General features: G+C 31.4%; 1 protein-coding gene across 4 annotated transcripts; it reads right to left on the bottom strand.

Moving 5' to 3' along the window:
- Positions 1-169: 169 nt before the first annotated feature.
- LOC129293636 (protein STRUBBELIG-RECEPTOR FAMILY 8) lies at positions 170-5,889 on the bottom strand. 4 transcript variants are annotated; one of them, XM_054931699.1, is made up of 17 exons: positions 5,545-5,889; positions 4,919-5,051; positions 4,745-4,816; positions 4,593-4,658; positions 4,420-4,491; positions 4,249-4,320; positions 3,554-3,625; positions 3,407-3,472; positions 3,270-3,335; positions 3,014-3,174; positions 2,858-2,935; positions 2,146-2,402; positions 1,430-1,701; positions 1,212-1,347; positions 969-1,108; positions 687-843; positions 170-558 (listed from the first exon to the last, which is right to left on the bottom strand). In XM_054931699.1, exons 1-17 carry the CDS (start codon positions 5,639-5,641, stop codon positions 406-408), a joined length of 2,070 nt encoding a protein of 689 aa, XP_054787674.1. In that variant the 5' UTR covers positions 5,642-5,889; the 3' UTR covers positions 170-405. The 4 variants fall into 4 exon arrangements, with proteins under 4 accessions (XP_054787674.1, XP_054787673.1, XP_054787676.1 ...); XM_054931698.1 differs by having other exon boundaries at positions 2,858-3,174; XM_054931701.1 differs by having other exon boundaries at positions 2,858-3,174; positions 4,944-5,051; positions 5,410-5,888.
- Between the last annotated feature and the right edge of the window lie 8,920 nt (positions 5,890-14,809).

Here is a 14,809-nt window from a genome sequence, read left to right as displayed (position 1 = left end):
AATCAATTTAAAAAAAAAGTATCCAAACACATTACGTTATAACATAATCAATTATAATTAAAATCTATCACTTAATCAATTATTTTCATAATCTATTATACCCAACTGAAATCCAAACGGACCCGAACGCAACAGGCTGTATAGAGTTAGAAGACACTTCAGACAGAAATTTAAAGAAAAGGGGGACAGAATAAATTACAATATACAACATCATGGCAAGTTAAATATACATATGTTTTCCATATAGCACTTTTATCCTCAAGTAATAGTAAATTCCAATGCATGTAATTACAAATATCTTTAATCTGTTCGACACATCTTCACAACTTGTCTATTCCTTCCTGTGTTCTGTCCGCATCACTTTACACAAAACTGAAATAAGATCACATCAAAACGGTGAAACCTTTAAAAAGACATGTCATAGGCTTCATGATCTGGGGTCTTGTGACCAAACCCGGCTTCATCACTGGGACGGCGTTTGACTACACTCGCTCTTTGCACTAGCCGGACCAATGCTTGCACAACCTCCGACATGGGAGGTCGAAATTCAGGCTCCGGCTGCACCGAAAATCAGATTTAGTTAAATGATTATTTAAAACTGATAACATGCTCAGAAACTCACAAATGTAACATGGTAAAATTACACACGGAGCACTACAACCAAATGAACCATTCAAGAACATTACCTGAACACAGAGGGCGATGATATCAGCGAAGCGTGACAGCGACTTCGCAGGATACATACCATTCAAAGTAGGATCAACCATTTTGGCCAAGGCATCTATATCATGAAGTTGGGGAGTAGCCCACCTCACAAGAGATTGCTCTGATCTGGCTCGTGAACTGCACATATAGAAGTTACAAATTAATCCAAGCTATCATGAAGATGAAGAATTTAAGGTCATGGAGTACAGAAAAACACCAAAGTGAACATTAATCTTGCTTTAGGACATGTAATCTTGGCTCACCTGTCAAGTGGCTTCCGACCTGTCAATAGCTCTAACATTACCACTCCAAAACTGTAAACATCACTTTTTACTGTGTAAATTCCCGATAGTGCAAACTCAGGAGCACTGTAACCAAATGAGCCAACCATCTGAGTTGAAACCTGTTCAAGATACAGAGAAATTTACCAACAGGGCATGTGGCAAAAGGATTAATGGATGTCATGTCCAGCCATGCATGCAGGACATAGAAGTATCTTCACCAACCTGTCGTTCAGTGTTTGGCGTTAATGCTGCTAAACCGCAGTCAGACAGGTGAGGATTCAACTCCTCATCAAGTAATATGTTTGCCGATTTAAAGTTTCTATGTACAACTGAAGGTAAGCATACTTCATGCAAGTACCTGAACAATAAAATTAAAATGTGATATACTATCATGACTGCAATAGACATGATGGAAGGGACTTAACAAGAGCCCAACATACTCTAAAGCTCGAGCTGTGCCAAGTGCTATTCGAACGCGAGCATTCCAAGATAAAGCCTTGCCGCTATCTTCAGAAAAATGGAGCATATCATGTAGATTTCCATTACCGATATACTCATAAACCAGAAGACGCTGCCCATGTTCTGCAGAATATCCGGCTAGTGTAACAATGTTTGGATGTCGCAAGCGTGACATATTTGATACAGCTTCAAGAAAGTTGTCTTCCTCCTGTAACGACAGTGCCGCATTGTCGATCTTCTTAATGGCCATGATCTAACCAAAACAAAACTTTAAAACCATTAGAAATTGAAAAATACATAATTGGTGTAGGATATAAAGTATTTGCTCCTTTCTGAAGTTTGAATATCACAAAAAATGTGAAAGTCAAATCACAAAAGAGAGAGGGTATTGAGTAGTGGGTAGAGAAAACATAGATTGAATGGGAAACTACATGCCAAATGTTGAAAAGTTAACAAGACTTCTAAAGCAGCCTCAGATAGAAGATACAGCATAGCCAAACCTAACAGTGAAGTAAAATATCTACAACATAATAATCCATGTAATCTACAGTTTAATTACGGCTAAAGATGTTTAATAAAGAAGGATCCGGCTTGACATCTAAAATATATTCCTTGAATGTACATATCTATACATAGCAAGTGTAATTTCCAAAATGATCACAGGAAGGTGGTAAAAATTGCAACATAAAAGGATTACCTTCCCATTAGGGAATTCAGCCCTGTAAACTCGACCAAGAGAACCTTCACCGACAAAATATTCTTGACTGAAGCTATTTGTTGCACTTTGGAGAGTAGCAATAGTGTATGATGTAGCAGTTATAGGGGATTTTATCCGCTTAGCAGATCCGTTTTTTGAAGGAACCCTCTCAGCTATCACTTTTTCCGCAGGAGGAGGCTTTAGATCAGTAACAACAGCAGCACTTTTCAACCTCTGTTCTTGCATTGGAGGAGTTACTGCAAGTCCAAGGCCAGATGAATCCATGCCAAGATACACATGTGAAAGTAATCAGTGTGAGAATTCTACAAAAGGTAATAATGTCCAAAGACATTGCAAATTAACATATAAGGAAATAGGAGGAAAAACTGCCCCAATGACCATGACCTATGGAAGGCAGATGATATTGATGACAAGAATAAAATGAACAACTACATGGTGCAAGATATCTAAATGAACAAAATGCAGATATGCCTAGCAAGGCAATTACATAAGGTAAGAAGCTCTAAATCCTAAGTTGCCCAAAGAAGCAACATTCAAGGAATGTGACTTGAAATATTTACCTTCAAGAGACAATGTAGCGGATTAATGCATATCCCACATTAATGTTGGTCTTTAAAAATACAAGCAGAAAATATTATATATATATATATAGAGAGAGAGAGAGAGAGAGAGCTATTGAGAAGGAATTCACCATTATTGGTTCCAAAAGGAGGAGTCCCATTGGATGTTCTTACACCTTTTTCCTTCTTTTTTTGCTTTCGGATGAATACTGCAAGAGCAAGTAGCACAACAATGGCCAGGAACACTGAACCCAAAATAATGCCTATAATAGCCCAAGATGACAAACCCTTATGACTATCAGCATCTTCATTGCCAGTTTCAGAAGCATGTGCTTTATGAGAACCAGATCCAGATTGGTGACGGCTATTAGGAGATCTTCTGGGAGGAGGGGCTGTATGTGGAGGAGGAGGAGGAGCAGGGCCATTGTCAAAGGAGTTCCCATTGGATCTAATCAATAATTAAAGAACCACATTAATCATAATGAAGAAATTAGGCATTCAAAAGTAGAAAGACAATTCAGAGAAAGCTGCAGTAGCACGTACATGAAAGTACGAATTGAACTAAGTTCATGAGGTATCCATCCAGTAAAATTGTTGTTTGCCACATTTCTGGAAAATACTGGAGCAGAATTAGATGATCGTATGTAGATAATTTGAGCCCAAAAGTAAGAAAAACTTACAAGGTATCTAAAGGCAGACCAACAAGAACACTAAGAGAACCAGTCAATTGATTGTTCTGCAAAAAGCTGCAACATATTAAGATAAGTTAAACAAGAATGCACTGCAAACCTCAACTAGGTCATTTATTAAAATATTATTCAACATACAGAGAAGAAAGATTGGACAATGAACCACATGAGGGAGGAAGATCTCCAGAAAAGTCATTGAACGATAGATCTCTGCATCATGAAATGCACATGTCAGACACTTGTCAAATAGAATAGAACTTAGGTTAGAAAAAGTTGCCCAATAATAACTATCAATTTATCAAAAAAATAATACTTGGGTTAAAAATAGTTTGCTCTCCCTCTATACTTTATCCAACGTCAACAGAAACAAAAACTAGAGTAAGTGGAACAGAACACTTAAGAGCAAAGAATAAACTCCAAACTGGGCATCTAAGACTAAATGCTGCAATTGAACATTCATCGTACAAAAAATTCAAATCACACGTTAATGATTAATTTAAGCATCCTGGAAATAATAAAACTGACAATATAAAGGAAAAATGCTGGATATCTGTCCATGTAACTAAAACTACAACAAAATCTATCCCCAAAAAGCAAAATATTACTAAAAAGAAATAGCCAGTAGTTCATTCCTGGAGAGCAAAATTCTCTCAGCCAAAGAAGTTAAGTCACTTCTATTAATTGCTAAAACAATAAAAAGTACTGAAATCAGCTAACCATGATCTTAAATAATTAATCTTAACCCTATTAGTTAAAATTTTTGTCCAAAGGAAATTGAATGTCACTATAAAAAGTAGTTAAAAGAAATCAATGCACTTTGCAAGATATCTTACAGGGTACTGAGATCAGCGAGGTCAGCAAAAATGTCTCCAATTGAAAGGGAGAGTGCATTGTGGCTTACATTCCTAAAAATCACATAGAAATGCAATTGGACAGTAGCTACAATATATAACTAAACTGAATAATAATGTTATATATGAACTGTGAACAGAAAAGCAACTTACAGATAGTTAAGGGAAGTCATGGCAGAAATGGAATAAGGAAGATTTCCACTCAAGTTATTGCTTGCAAGGTTGCTGAATGTTAGAATCAGAGAGCAATGGCATATTAAATTAAATAACAGAGTGAAGCTGATCAAGAATGATAAGAAAATCAAATGACGGAAAGCTAGCATTACAGGCTTGTCAGATTTGGTGGTAACTGGTAAGGGACTGTGTCGTGGATCTTGTTGTCACTTAAGTCACTGACGAGGACAAAAGAGAAAATGAATATAGATATAAACATGTGAAAATCATATGTGCACTGAAACAACAAATTAGAATATCTCACAGTTGTCTCAATGACATAAGGTCCGAAAGCAGGTATCCCAGAGTCCCATTGAGTCCCAAACCCGAGAGTTCTCTAATTAACATTTCAGAAATGAGACTTGTTGGTTAGTTTTCTCGAACAAAATACAAAACTGAGGAAACTTAAAAGTTAAACTTGTGCAGTATCATCTCATACATGGAAACAATGGCTGAGCCCTCACATGTTATCCCTTTCCATGATTCTCCACAAGGATCACCACCGCCAATTTTCCAGCCAGTTAGCCAAGAAGGACTGTTTAAAGCGTTGTACAGAACCTGAAGTGCTTGAACTGAAGCAGCAAGAACCACATTAACATCCCAAAACTAAGAAATAAGAAAGGTAATGGCATCATAACTTCCAAATAATTTCAAATAAAGATATTTAAAAAAAATGGTTTTGGTGCGGAAATGAATGTGGGCATAACGTTGTTCATTGCATTGCCCCGCAATCAGAGTAGACGAACAAGATCAAAGCCCCTAAAAATGTCAATGCCTCACGCCCACTTCAATCTAAAAATCTCTTGCGTTGGCATTAGAAAGCATGATAAAGCCATGTCTTGGCTTTGTCTATTACATTTTCGCTGCAATCGAAAATAGATTACGAAATGAAAGCCCCCAAGTCAAGGCACCGACTTTGGTTTCACTTGCCTCAGTCGCAATTCAAAATCCAAACTTTTCTGAACTTCAGAGCATTTGCCACATCGTCAGCATATTAATAGCAACCTTTTGTCAATCAGCCACAGGAATGATCAAACTAAGAAAACAATAAGCAGAAGTAAATACCATCAGTCGCGTCAGTGTTGGCTAAAGCAAGATGAAGAGCAGCAAAGATCAAAGCGATTGGCAGAAAGAGAGAAGAAGCCACACGAATGGCCGCCATTGTTGTTGCCGGTCACTATAGACGGAACTGAAAGTCGTTTCAGACAGGGTTCAGGTGTGATGAAGGGCATGCAAGAGCAGTGAAGACACAGGGAAAAGGAACGAGAAGAAGAAGATGAAGAAGATGGGGTTGGAGTAGTAGGTGGTTGTGAGATCGCAACCAGTTGTCCAAGGCATCGCCATTAAAGAAAGAGACGCCGAGTGAGATGGAGATTCGAAGCTTAGAGTAATGAGGAGAGAGAAGGAGAAAAAGAAAGAAAAAGGAAGTAATGAGTATGAGTAAGAGAGAGTGTATGTGTCGGCGAAAACAAAAATTAAAGAAAAAAAAAAGAATGCAATAAAACGTGGAAAAAGCGGGTTTCGATTGAAGCAGCCAAGCGAACAAAGCTTCCCAAAAAAAAAAAAAAAGCTTGAAGCTTTTCGTGGGTCTCTTCCTTCCTTTTCTCTTTCTGGGGTTTTTGGATTTTTCACTTTCCGTTTCACGTTCTTCTTGGACTCCATTCACACCCCCCCCCCCAACCCAATGCGTGTCAGCTCAGTTTTTCCCTTTTTTAATTAATTTCCTCTCATCGTGTCTTTTGTGTAAATGAATGAACTTTCAATTTGTTATTCCAAAATGAATTATAACCTCTTTCAACGTCAACAAGATACTCGCACAATTCACTTTTAAGCTTATCGAATTATAGTAATTTATCCAATCATTTCACATCATTTTTCCATTAATTAATAAATTATTTGGTTTGATGGACATGTTTCATTGAAAAGTTTACTCTTTAATACTATGAGGTATTTTTTAATTGAATTATACTATTAATTTTTAATTATCTCTAAAATTACATACTTTTTCTATGTTTACTCTCATTCAATTAGGTTCTCAATTAAAAAATTTTATTAACTGCACTTCTAATTAAGGTTATTTTTAAAAAGATTTCATAAATTACACTTTAAAAAATTTAAAATTTCTTATATTTTTAAAACATTTTATCCCAGGCATGTAGTATTCTTTAATGGAGGAAGGGGGAGGGAATGTGTAATAGTTTTATGGGAAAATCACAATCAAAGACTTTTGAAGACAATTAATTACATTAAATAATTCTGTTATTATGGGATCAAAGTATCTACCTTTATTATAAAAAAATAAAAATATCCTTCATGTGTATATTATATACTCTTTTAACAATAACTTTCCACTAGAAAAAAAAAAGTCTCATATTTACATTTTAATAACAATAAATTTTTTATTAACAACTCTAAAATATTAACTTGGTGGTGAAAACAAACGAGTGTTGTGATTCGATGAAGAAATTTTCATCCAAAAAAAAAACAAGTCTCAATTTCATTCTAACAATAAGTCAATAATTGATCCCCTTATTAACAACTCAAAAAACAATTAACTTGATGGTGGAGAGGAGCGAATGTTATGATTCAGTGAATAAGTCCTCATTCAAGAAAAATATGTCCCATTTTTATTATAACAATAATCAATTCCTTCATTAACAATTATAAAATATTAATTTGGTAAAGAAATTGTGATGAACAAGTTTTCATTAAAAAAATCTCATTCTTATTTTAATGACAATCAATTCTCTTGTCATAATAAAAATACATTAGAGGTAATTTTGTCTCTTCACAATAAAATTTAATTACATTTAAGTCGTTTGATCTTGTAGAGTAATATCAAAATTATTTGATCCTATAATGTAATTAACTATCTCTAGGGGTCCTTGACTGTAATTTTCCTAATTTTAATAACTTCAACTTTTTTATTAAAAAATAAAAGTACTGAAAATTAAATGATCGTTAAATGAATTAAGATATTAGTTTAACAATTAATTGTCAAAACTATAGTTAAATTATAATCAAAGCAATGATAAACAAAGTATTTTATCAAGCCAATGATATTAATCTATGTTTTAATACTATGATAAAAACTATTGCTTTTCCCCCATTTATTGGCTTATCAACGGTAATTTGCCAACGTCCTTTAGATGTCGCCTTGTTCTCATAATTTGTCATAGTCAGAGACTTTTGTGGGCTCTTTAGCAGAGATTCTTCATTCTGGATGTCCTTGGTTACAGTGTTGATGTCTTAATTTCTATCTTTGTGTGGATTTTTTCCAATATTGTTAGATTTAGTTTCTTGCATTCAGGGATAGCCCCTTAAACCCATATGTATTTTAATCCTTTTATTAAAAAACCCAAGGCTTTCACTTTTTTTATTTTTCTTTTCTTCTTCATTTTCTTTGTAGTTGTGAGGCTGTGGGGTGTCCTTATTAGTCAACATTCCCATGAATGGCTGATAACATCTATTGCTGTGTTTGTAACAGAACTAGGTTGGCTACGTCTCCACATGGCATTCAACAAAACTCATGCATTAGTAAAGCCCAGATGAAAAAAGAAAAAATAAATAAATCAAATTACATTTGTTGGATGTTTAGAAACAACACCAAGTGAAATATAGCATAGATGATAGCAATCTAAATTTCTTAAACATCGTTGCAAAATTAAATTCTTAGAGACATGTACGGAGAACATTGTTTGAAAAAGAATAACTCTTTAAATGATACTCAAATTTTTTAAAATATTAAACCTATAACTACCAGCTTTGAGGATATCTTGTGAAGCAAAAAAAAAAAAAAAAAGTCTAGAAACAACAGTTAAACTATCTTATTTTTTCACAAAAATATTAAACTATAGTTATAACTTATTCTTTTTATAATCTTCTACTATCTCATCAATATTCTCACTAACTAGGCAAATTTTTGTAGTTAGGTGTTAAAGCTAAGCATGGTATTGGTATTTTAAAATTGAAGTGATTGAACTAAATAACTACTCAAATAGGTTATTTGTAGCATTTGGATTCGTATATTTGAATTTAGATTTTAGATTTTAAATATCACATGTAAAATTTATATATTTAATATCATTTGTTTTGGTAGTTCAAGAAATTTCTAATGAAGAAGAGAGATGACTTAAAATTCAAAACGAAAACAAAAATTGAAAGTGATATATAAGCTTACCTCTATTTTTCAATTGATAAAAACATGAAGTGACTATAATTTTAAATAATTGATTGTAGAAGAAATTTGAAATCACAAAGTAAATATCAAATATAAATTGAAAAATTTTTGTGTGTCCAAATGCAATATTTGCTCTGAAGCCAAAATCAAATCTAAATTCTCATTAATCCAAATATGTCATGTAAGTATTTGATTTGATTGAGTTCAAACTGACTTATATATATATATATATGTATGTATGTATGTATGTATGTATGTATGTATGTGTGTGTGTGTGTGTGTGTGTGTGTATATGTATGTATGTATGTATGTATATATATATATATATATATGCATGGGACTCTCTTTGAAGGAATTACCATTCTTCTCTTCCATCCTTGCAATAGCATTTTGGCAAGCTATGGTTTCAAATCCATTTTTTCTTTGTTGGTACCCTAAATGGGTGACCACTTAGTTGATTTTTCTTGATTTTCTAGAATGCCATCACAAGGATGAAAAAGAAGAATGATAGTTCCTCTAAATTGAGTATCGAGCATGTATATTATTATTTGTAAATATTATTATTGTTTATAATCTTCACATACAATTTACAAATTATCTATAAATTTATGTAAAAATAGTTTGAGCTATTAATATTTAAAAAATAATTTATAAATTTTGGATGATTTAAGATAAGTGCCATATCAATGTGTGATTGAGTAAAAATGAACCTTAATTTTATTTTTTATACTTATTGTAAAAATAAATTATGTGTTGTTTAAAGTAAAGAAAAAGAGACACAGGGATGATATTTATTATTTTTTTGAGTTTTGCATGGGTGGCTATTTTCATTTCTTTCTTTTCTCTAATTACTTCATCACATATTATAGAAAAAGCCCAAAAAGTAGATACAAAGATACACTCTGTCGTTTTCATTCAACTATTGTAATAATATTTTGTGTAATCTAATTAAAACAATTATAATGTTCTAAGGCCTATTAAAATTAGATCTCTCACACACACGCACACATTGGTTATGAAATGCTTAGCTAAGTGAAAAAGTCTCAAAACTTCACAAGATTGAGACATGTCTCTAGACTAAAAATATTTACAAAAATATTTATAGATTGTTCACAAGCAAAATTTTTATATCAGTAGTAACATTTGATTTCCAAGATTTTGTAGGTTATAAGATAAACACTTATCAACTATGCCAATTTTTGATTGATTAAAATTAAATCACACATTGAATACAATATGAGTCATATTTTAATAAGCAAGGACTTTATAAAGATGCACACTCACATAATGTTCAAAAACAAATAAAAAAGAGAAAAAACAAAACTATATAAATTTTCTATTAATCCTGTACAACGCACAAGGTATTTTCTAGTTCACTTGTAAATAACATACTCCCAATAATAAATTATTTAGAATCTGAGTTTCAATACACTCGGGATTTGGGAAATTAATTTAACCTGAGAATTTGATACAGGAATGCAAAAGTAAAGTTTTAGATAATTTATTATTTAACTTTTATATACTTTATAATTATAATTGAGCTTCTAGTTTTAAAATTTTCTATATTAATTAATAATTCAGAAAGGAAAGTCTTTAAAAACATGACATTCTTAGTTATCGTCTCCTGCTTCCTTATGTGTCATTTTCTCAAATACAAAAGGCAAAACCATGAACCTGTCATTATCGAATAAAATAACGGGTGGGAGTGGGAGTACTGGTGTACTACTACTGCTCCTACGTACGAAGCAGGTAATGGTAATACCCATAAAGGCCTGACTAGAAGCCAAAAGCTGAGAGACAGACAAGTCATATATGAGATTAGTTGTTAGAAATTATCATTTATGACAATGACTACCTTGTCCTTCCAATCTGCCACCTCATTGTCCGTGGGACCCAGGTGGGCCCGAGATTTAATTCAATCCTAAATTATTTAGACTACTCACTAGAGGCATGTTTGATTGTTATTAAGAGAAATCAAATTTTATTGGGAGCAATCACACATAAAAAAAATACGATCTGTTTTACTGTGTTGTTGATGATATTATTATTGTCAATAATAATATATTAATCCAGTGACGTGTGTACAGTTTAAGCATTCAAAACAGAATTATTGCTTGAGCAAATTAAAGAGCCAGATAACAAAGTAATCAAAACGGGGTTTCATCAGACAAGTAAAAATAAAACAGTGGTACAGTGAAAAGCAATGGACGGTTTGGTAATTTTCTGAGTCTTTCAAATGCTGTCACAGTCAAATGGAGTCATCTCATCTTTTATTTACCTGCCTTAGGCTGACTGGCTGGACATTTGACCAATTCGGCATTTTTGTTGTTTGATGTTAATATATTTTATTATTAATAAAAATTAACATAATATAAAACATTAAAATTAATTAACCAATTTTTTAAAATTTTTAACTAACAATTTATTTTTAAAAATAAATTTATTTTTAATTATACCTTCATTAAATATTATATATAGGTACTTTGATAATAATAATTAAAATTTTAATATATTATTTTTAAAAAAATAAATAAAATATGAGTACAGTTAAAAAAATAATTATAAAAATTATTTAATATTTTATATTTTAAATTGAACAAAATTTTTAGAAGATATTTTGCATGAGAGAATAACTTATACGTCCAAGCCAAGCACCTCATGCTAATACTTTGAGCACATCGCTAAAATTTCCAATCTCTGCTTCAGTGCTTCGTCGCTGAAATGTGCCCCACTCATAGCACGAAGTTGATAGAATGGTTGAAGAAACAAAAAGCCAAAAGCAGGAGAAGATTGAAAAGGAGAAAGAGGGGAGACCATAGCATGGAAAAGAAATTAATTTTATGTTATTTTTTCACCTTATTTTGTTGATTAAAAGATGTTTGAGGTACATTGTAAATATTTTTTAATGTGTATTTTTGAGTGAAACATTTAGTTTTTTTTTTAAGTTTTGTCCAAGTAATTTTTACATGCATATGTTTAAATTGTGATTTTAAATTTGTAATATTTTGATTTATTAAATATAATAAAACATGATTTTATAAATGGGTTGATTGTAATGTTTTTAGATTTTGAATAGAATGCTAGTTTTAGGAAAAAAAATATCATTAAAGGATTAACAATATTCAACTACATTTTAGGAATTGAGCGTGCACAGGCACACGCAACACAATATTTTGTTCCTATAATTTTATTAAATTTTACTTTTAATTCTTATAATTTTTTCAATATTTTTAGTTTTTATAGGAATTAAAACTACTAAAAAGTTTGATAGTATGAGGCCTTAAAAATAAAAGTTATCCAATTTTTTTGAAACCATATGGACTGAAAGCAATGAAAAAAAAAACTAGATATTCATACATAATTTTGACGATATGTTGCTTTTTTAAATAAATTATATTACCCCTGATGGATCTTGTCCCCTGAATCTCCAATATTTTTCCAGGCCTAATTTCACCGTCCCTCTCCCTCAACTTGTCATTCTCCCTGTTTTTTTCCCCCATGCTGTGCATTTTTTTCATGTCATGAATATTTTTTCCAAACCGAATAACTCGTCACCATGCAGCACCGTAACTACCCAATCCGCTAGAAACCTTTTGTTAGGATTTGATTCAAGTATTTGAATTATTAAAAAGGCATTTTAATCTTTTTGCATTTATACGATGGTCCCCTAACATGTTGAATTGAAAATTAACCTAATCTTTTTACCAAGCATTTTATATAGTCATATGAGCCGTTTGACCAATTTTCCCAACACATTAATTATTAATTTAAGTGAGAGTATCATGCATGCATATTATTAAAGTAGTAAAAACTGGATCATCATTGAATCAATTAAAATAATGATTTAAATATTAGTGATCTAATCAAAAGTCAACCCGAAACCAAACCAATTACAGTAAACATAATGTAATTTGATTAAATATATAAAAATATTCATATAAAAGAATGTAATATTTAAATAAAAGTTATTAAATCTTGAGTTAACGAAAATTTTATCTATAAAGTCTTATGTGCGTCTTATAGAAATAATAACTATAACTTTTTGACAATAATAAAACACAATAGCATTAAAATTATTACTTGATAATTTATATTTGATTTGAGGTTTAATATTCTAAAGAAGAAAGGAAAAAACAAATGAAAATTTAAAAAATAAAATATAATTGGTCAACCCATTAACCTATCATGTTGACGAAGTTAAAGCTGAGTCATAAGTGATCGGTTTTTTCAATCAATCAGATTGATTAGATGATCAACTCATTGATTTATGGGTCAACTCAGTCGGATCGGTTCGATTTACACACAATGTATATTATAGGCCTCATCGGACATCCTTACTTTCAGCAACTTTAATCAACTTTCGTGCACCCCATAAACTTATAATCAAGCCATCCAATATATCTCGTTACATCTTGCATGTGCTATACGAAATTACCATAATGTCTGGGTGATATGTTTTTGTGTGTGTATTATCGCCACTTAACAACCTAGCCATGGCTAACAATCGTAGTTTTTCTATTAAAGAATATCATCAATGTTAATATAAACCAGGTTAAAAGAAAAAATTTATTATTAAGATATAGTTTAATAAGGAGTGATTGAAACTTTAAATTTAATTTTTTTTAATGTTTCCTTTTAATTTTTAAAAAAATAGAGCAGTGTCCCACTACTATTAATTAACAAGAGTTAATTTTGATAATTAATTAATTAAAAAATTATAAAAAATGATCAAAAGGATTACATAAAAGGACACAAAAATTTCAAATAATTACCTAAACAATTGCATAAGAAGGCAAAAACAAAAACTTTATCATTTTCTATAGTTTTTAAGGTTTTTTCAATAATTTTGTAGTTAACTAGCAATCAAAATTAATGTTTATTTAATAGTAAGAGGGAATATTACAGTATTTTAAAATGTTAAAAGAAAATATTATGTAAAAAATGAGTTTAAAATCTCAGATGATGTTGGACTTATAGTTTAGAGACAAATTTACCATATAATCACATAAAATATAAAATAAACACTAAATCAAAATTTTCATGAGTGATGATAATATGATTTATCTAAAACTTTGTATAATACACAAAAAAATTGTGTTTAATTTTTTTAAAAATTTTCATAAGATCACACCTTCTTTTTTTCTTTTTCCATTTTATTCCATTCTAAATTTCAAAAGTCCGACTTCAAGCTGCTGAGAGAGGAGAATCCCTATGAAAAAGCCTTCAAACGGCATACAACTTTTATGGATCTCATCATGTTCACGAGTTCAACAACTATATTCTAACGGCTAGTCAGTTACTATTCATAAATATATGAATATTATAGTTCATCAATGCCCGTTTACGTACAATTTAGTCCCCTTTTAGACTATGCAAGGACTCTCCGACGTACTTTCTATTATTTCTCGCCTTAATTATGTTATTTAGAGTATAGTAATTAATGCTACATAAAATAATTGTTACTATTTAATTGATTTTTGGGGTCGGGAAGCGAATTGAAGGCTCTAGCACGCATCTATGCACTGCACGTGACCTGTCATATATAGATTCTTGAATTGTTAAATACACACGCACATGCATTATCACACTTCTCGGCCCAGATAGACGTATTTCATATGCAATTCAACTATTTCAATTTTCATCCTCCACTTGGGCCAAAATAAAAATACTATTCATCCTTAATATTTACAAAATGAATATAAAATCTCAAATGAGATAGTCTCTACCAACATAATAAATTAAGTTTTAAATTTTTGTTAGAAGACGTGTCAAATTTATTATTAAATCATTCTTAAACATAATTGATTTTAATAGAAAAAATGCTTGTGTGTTAAAATTAAGGGGCAAAAAAGATCAAATCATAGCATAATGAGATGCCATGTTAAAGAAATGAAATGGGTCCCTCCTAAAGTTGCCGTTTAATTAGAATTTTTGGAACACCGTGTGCCCGTGAACTTGACTTAATTATTGGAAGCACAAAAATGGCACTTGGATTTTTTATTTACACTTGAGGAAAGAGATAATAATTTTTAGAACTGATTTCTTTGAAATTGGTGGGCTTTAATAGTGTGTGGCCCGTGCAATGTATGGGGTCGAGGCCATACAAATAATAGTTTAAATAAATGATGGTATTCATGACATAGTTAAGAT

This window comes from Prosopis cineraria, unplaced genomic scaffold, assembly GCF_029017545.1.
Source record: "Prosopis cineraria cultivar Desert tree isolate PC_DT_omini unplaced genomic scaffold, ASM2901754v1 PC14, whole genome shotgun sequence".
Classification (NCBI taxonomy): domain Eukaryota; kingdom Viridiplantae; phylum Streptophyta; class Magnoliopsida; order Fabales; family Fabaceae; genus Prosopis; species Prosopis cineraria.
This window is presented reverse-complemented; position numbering and strand designations above follow the sequence as displayed.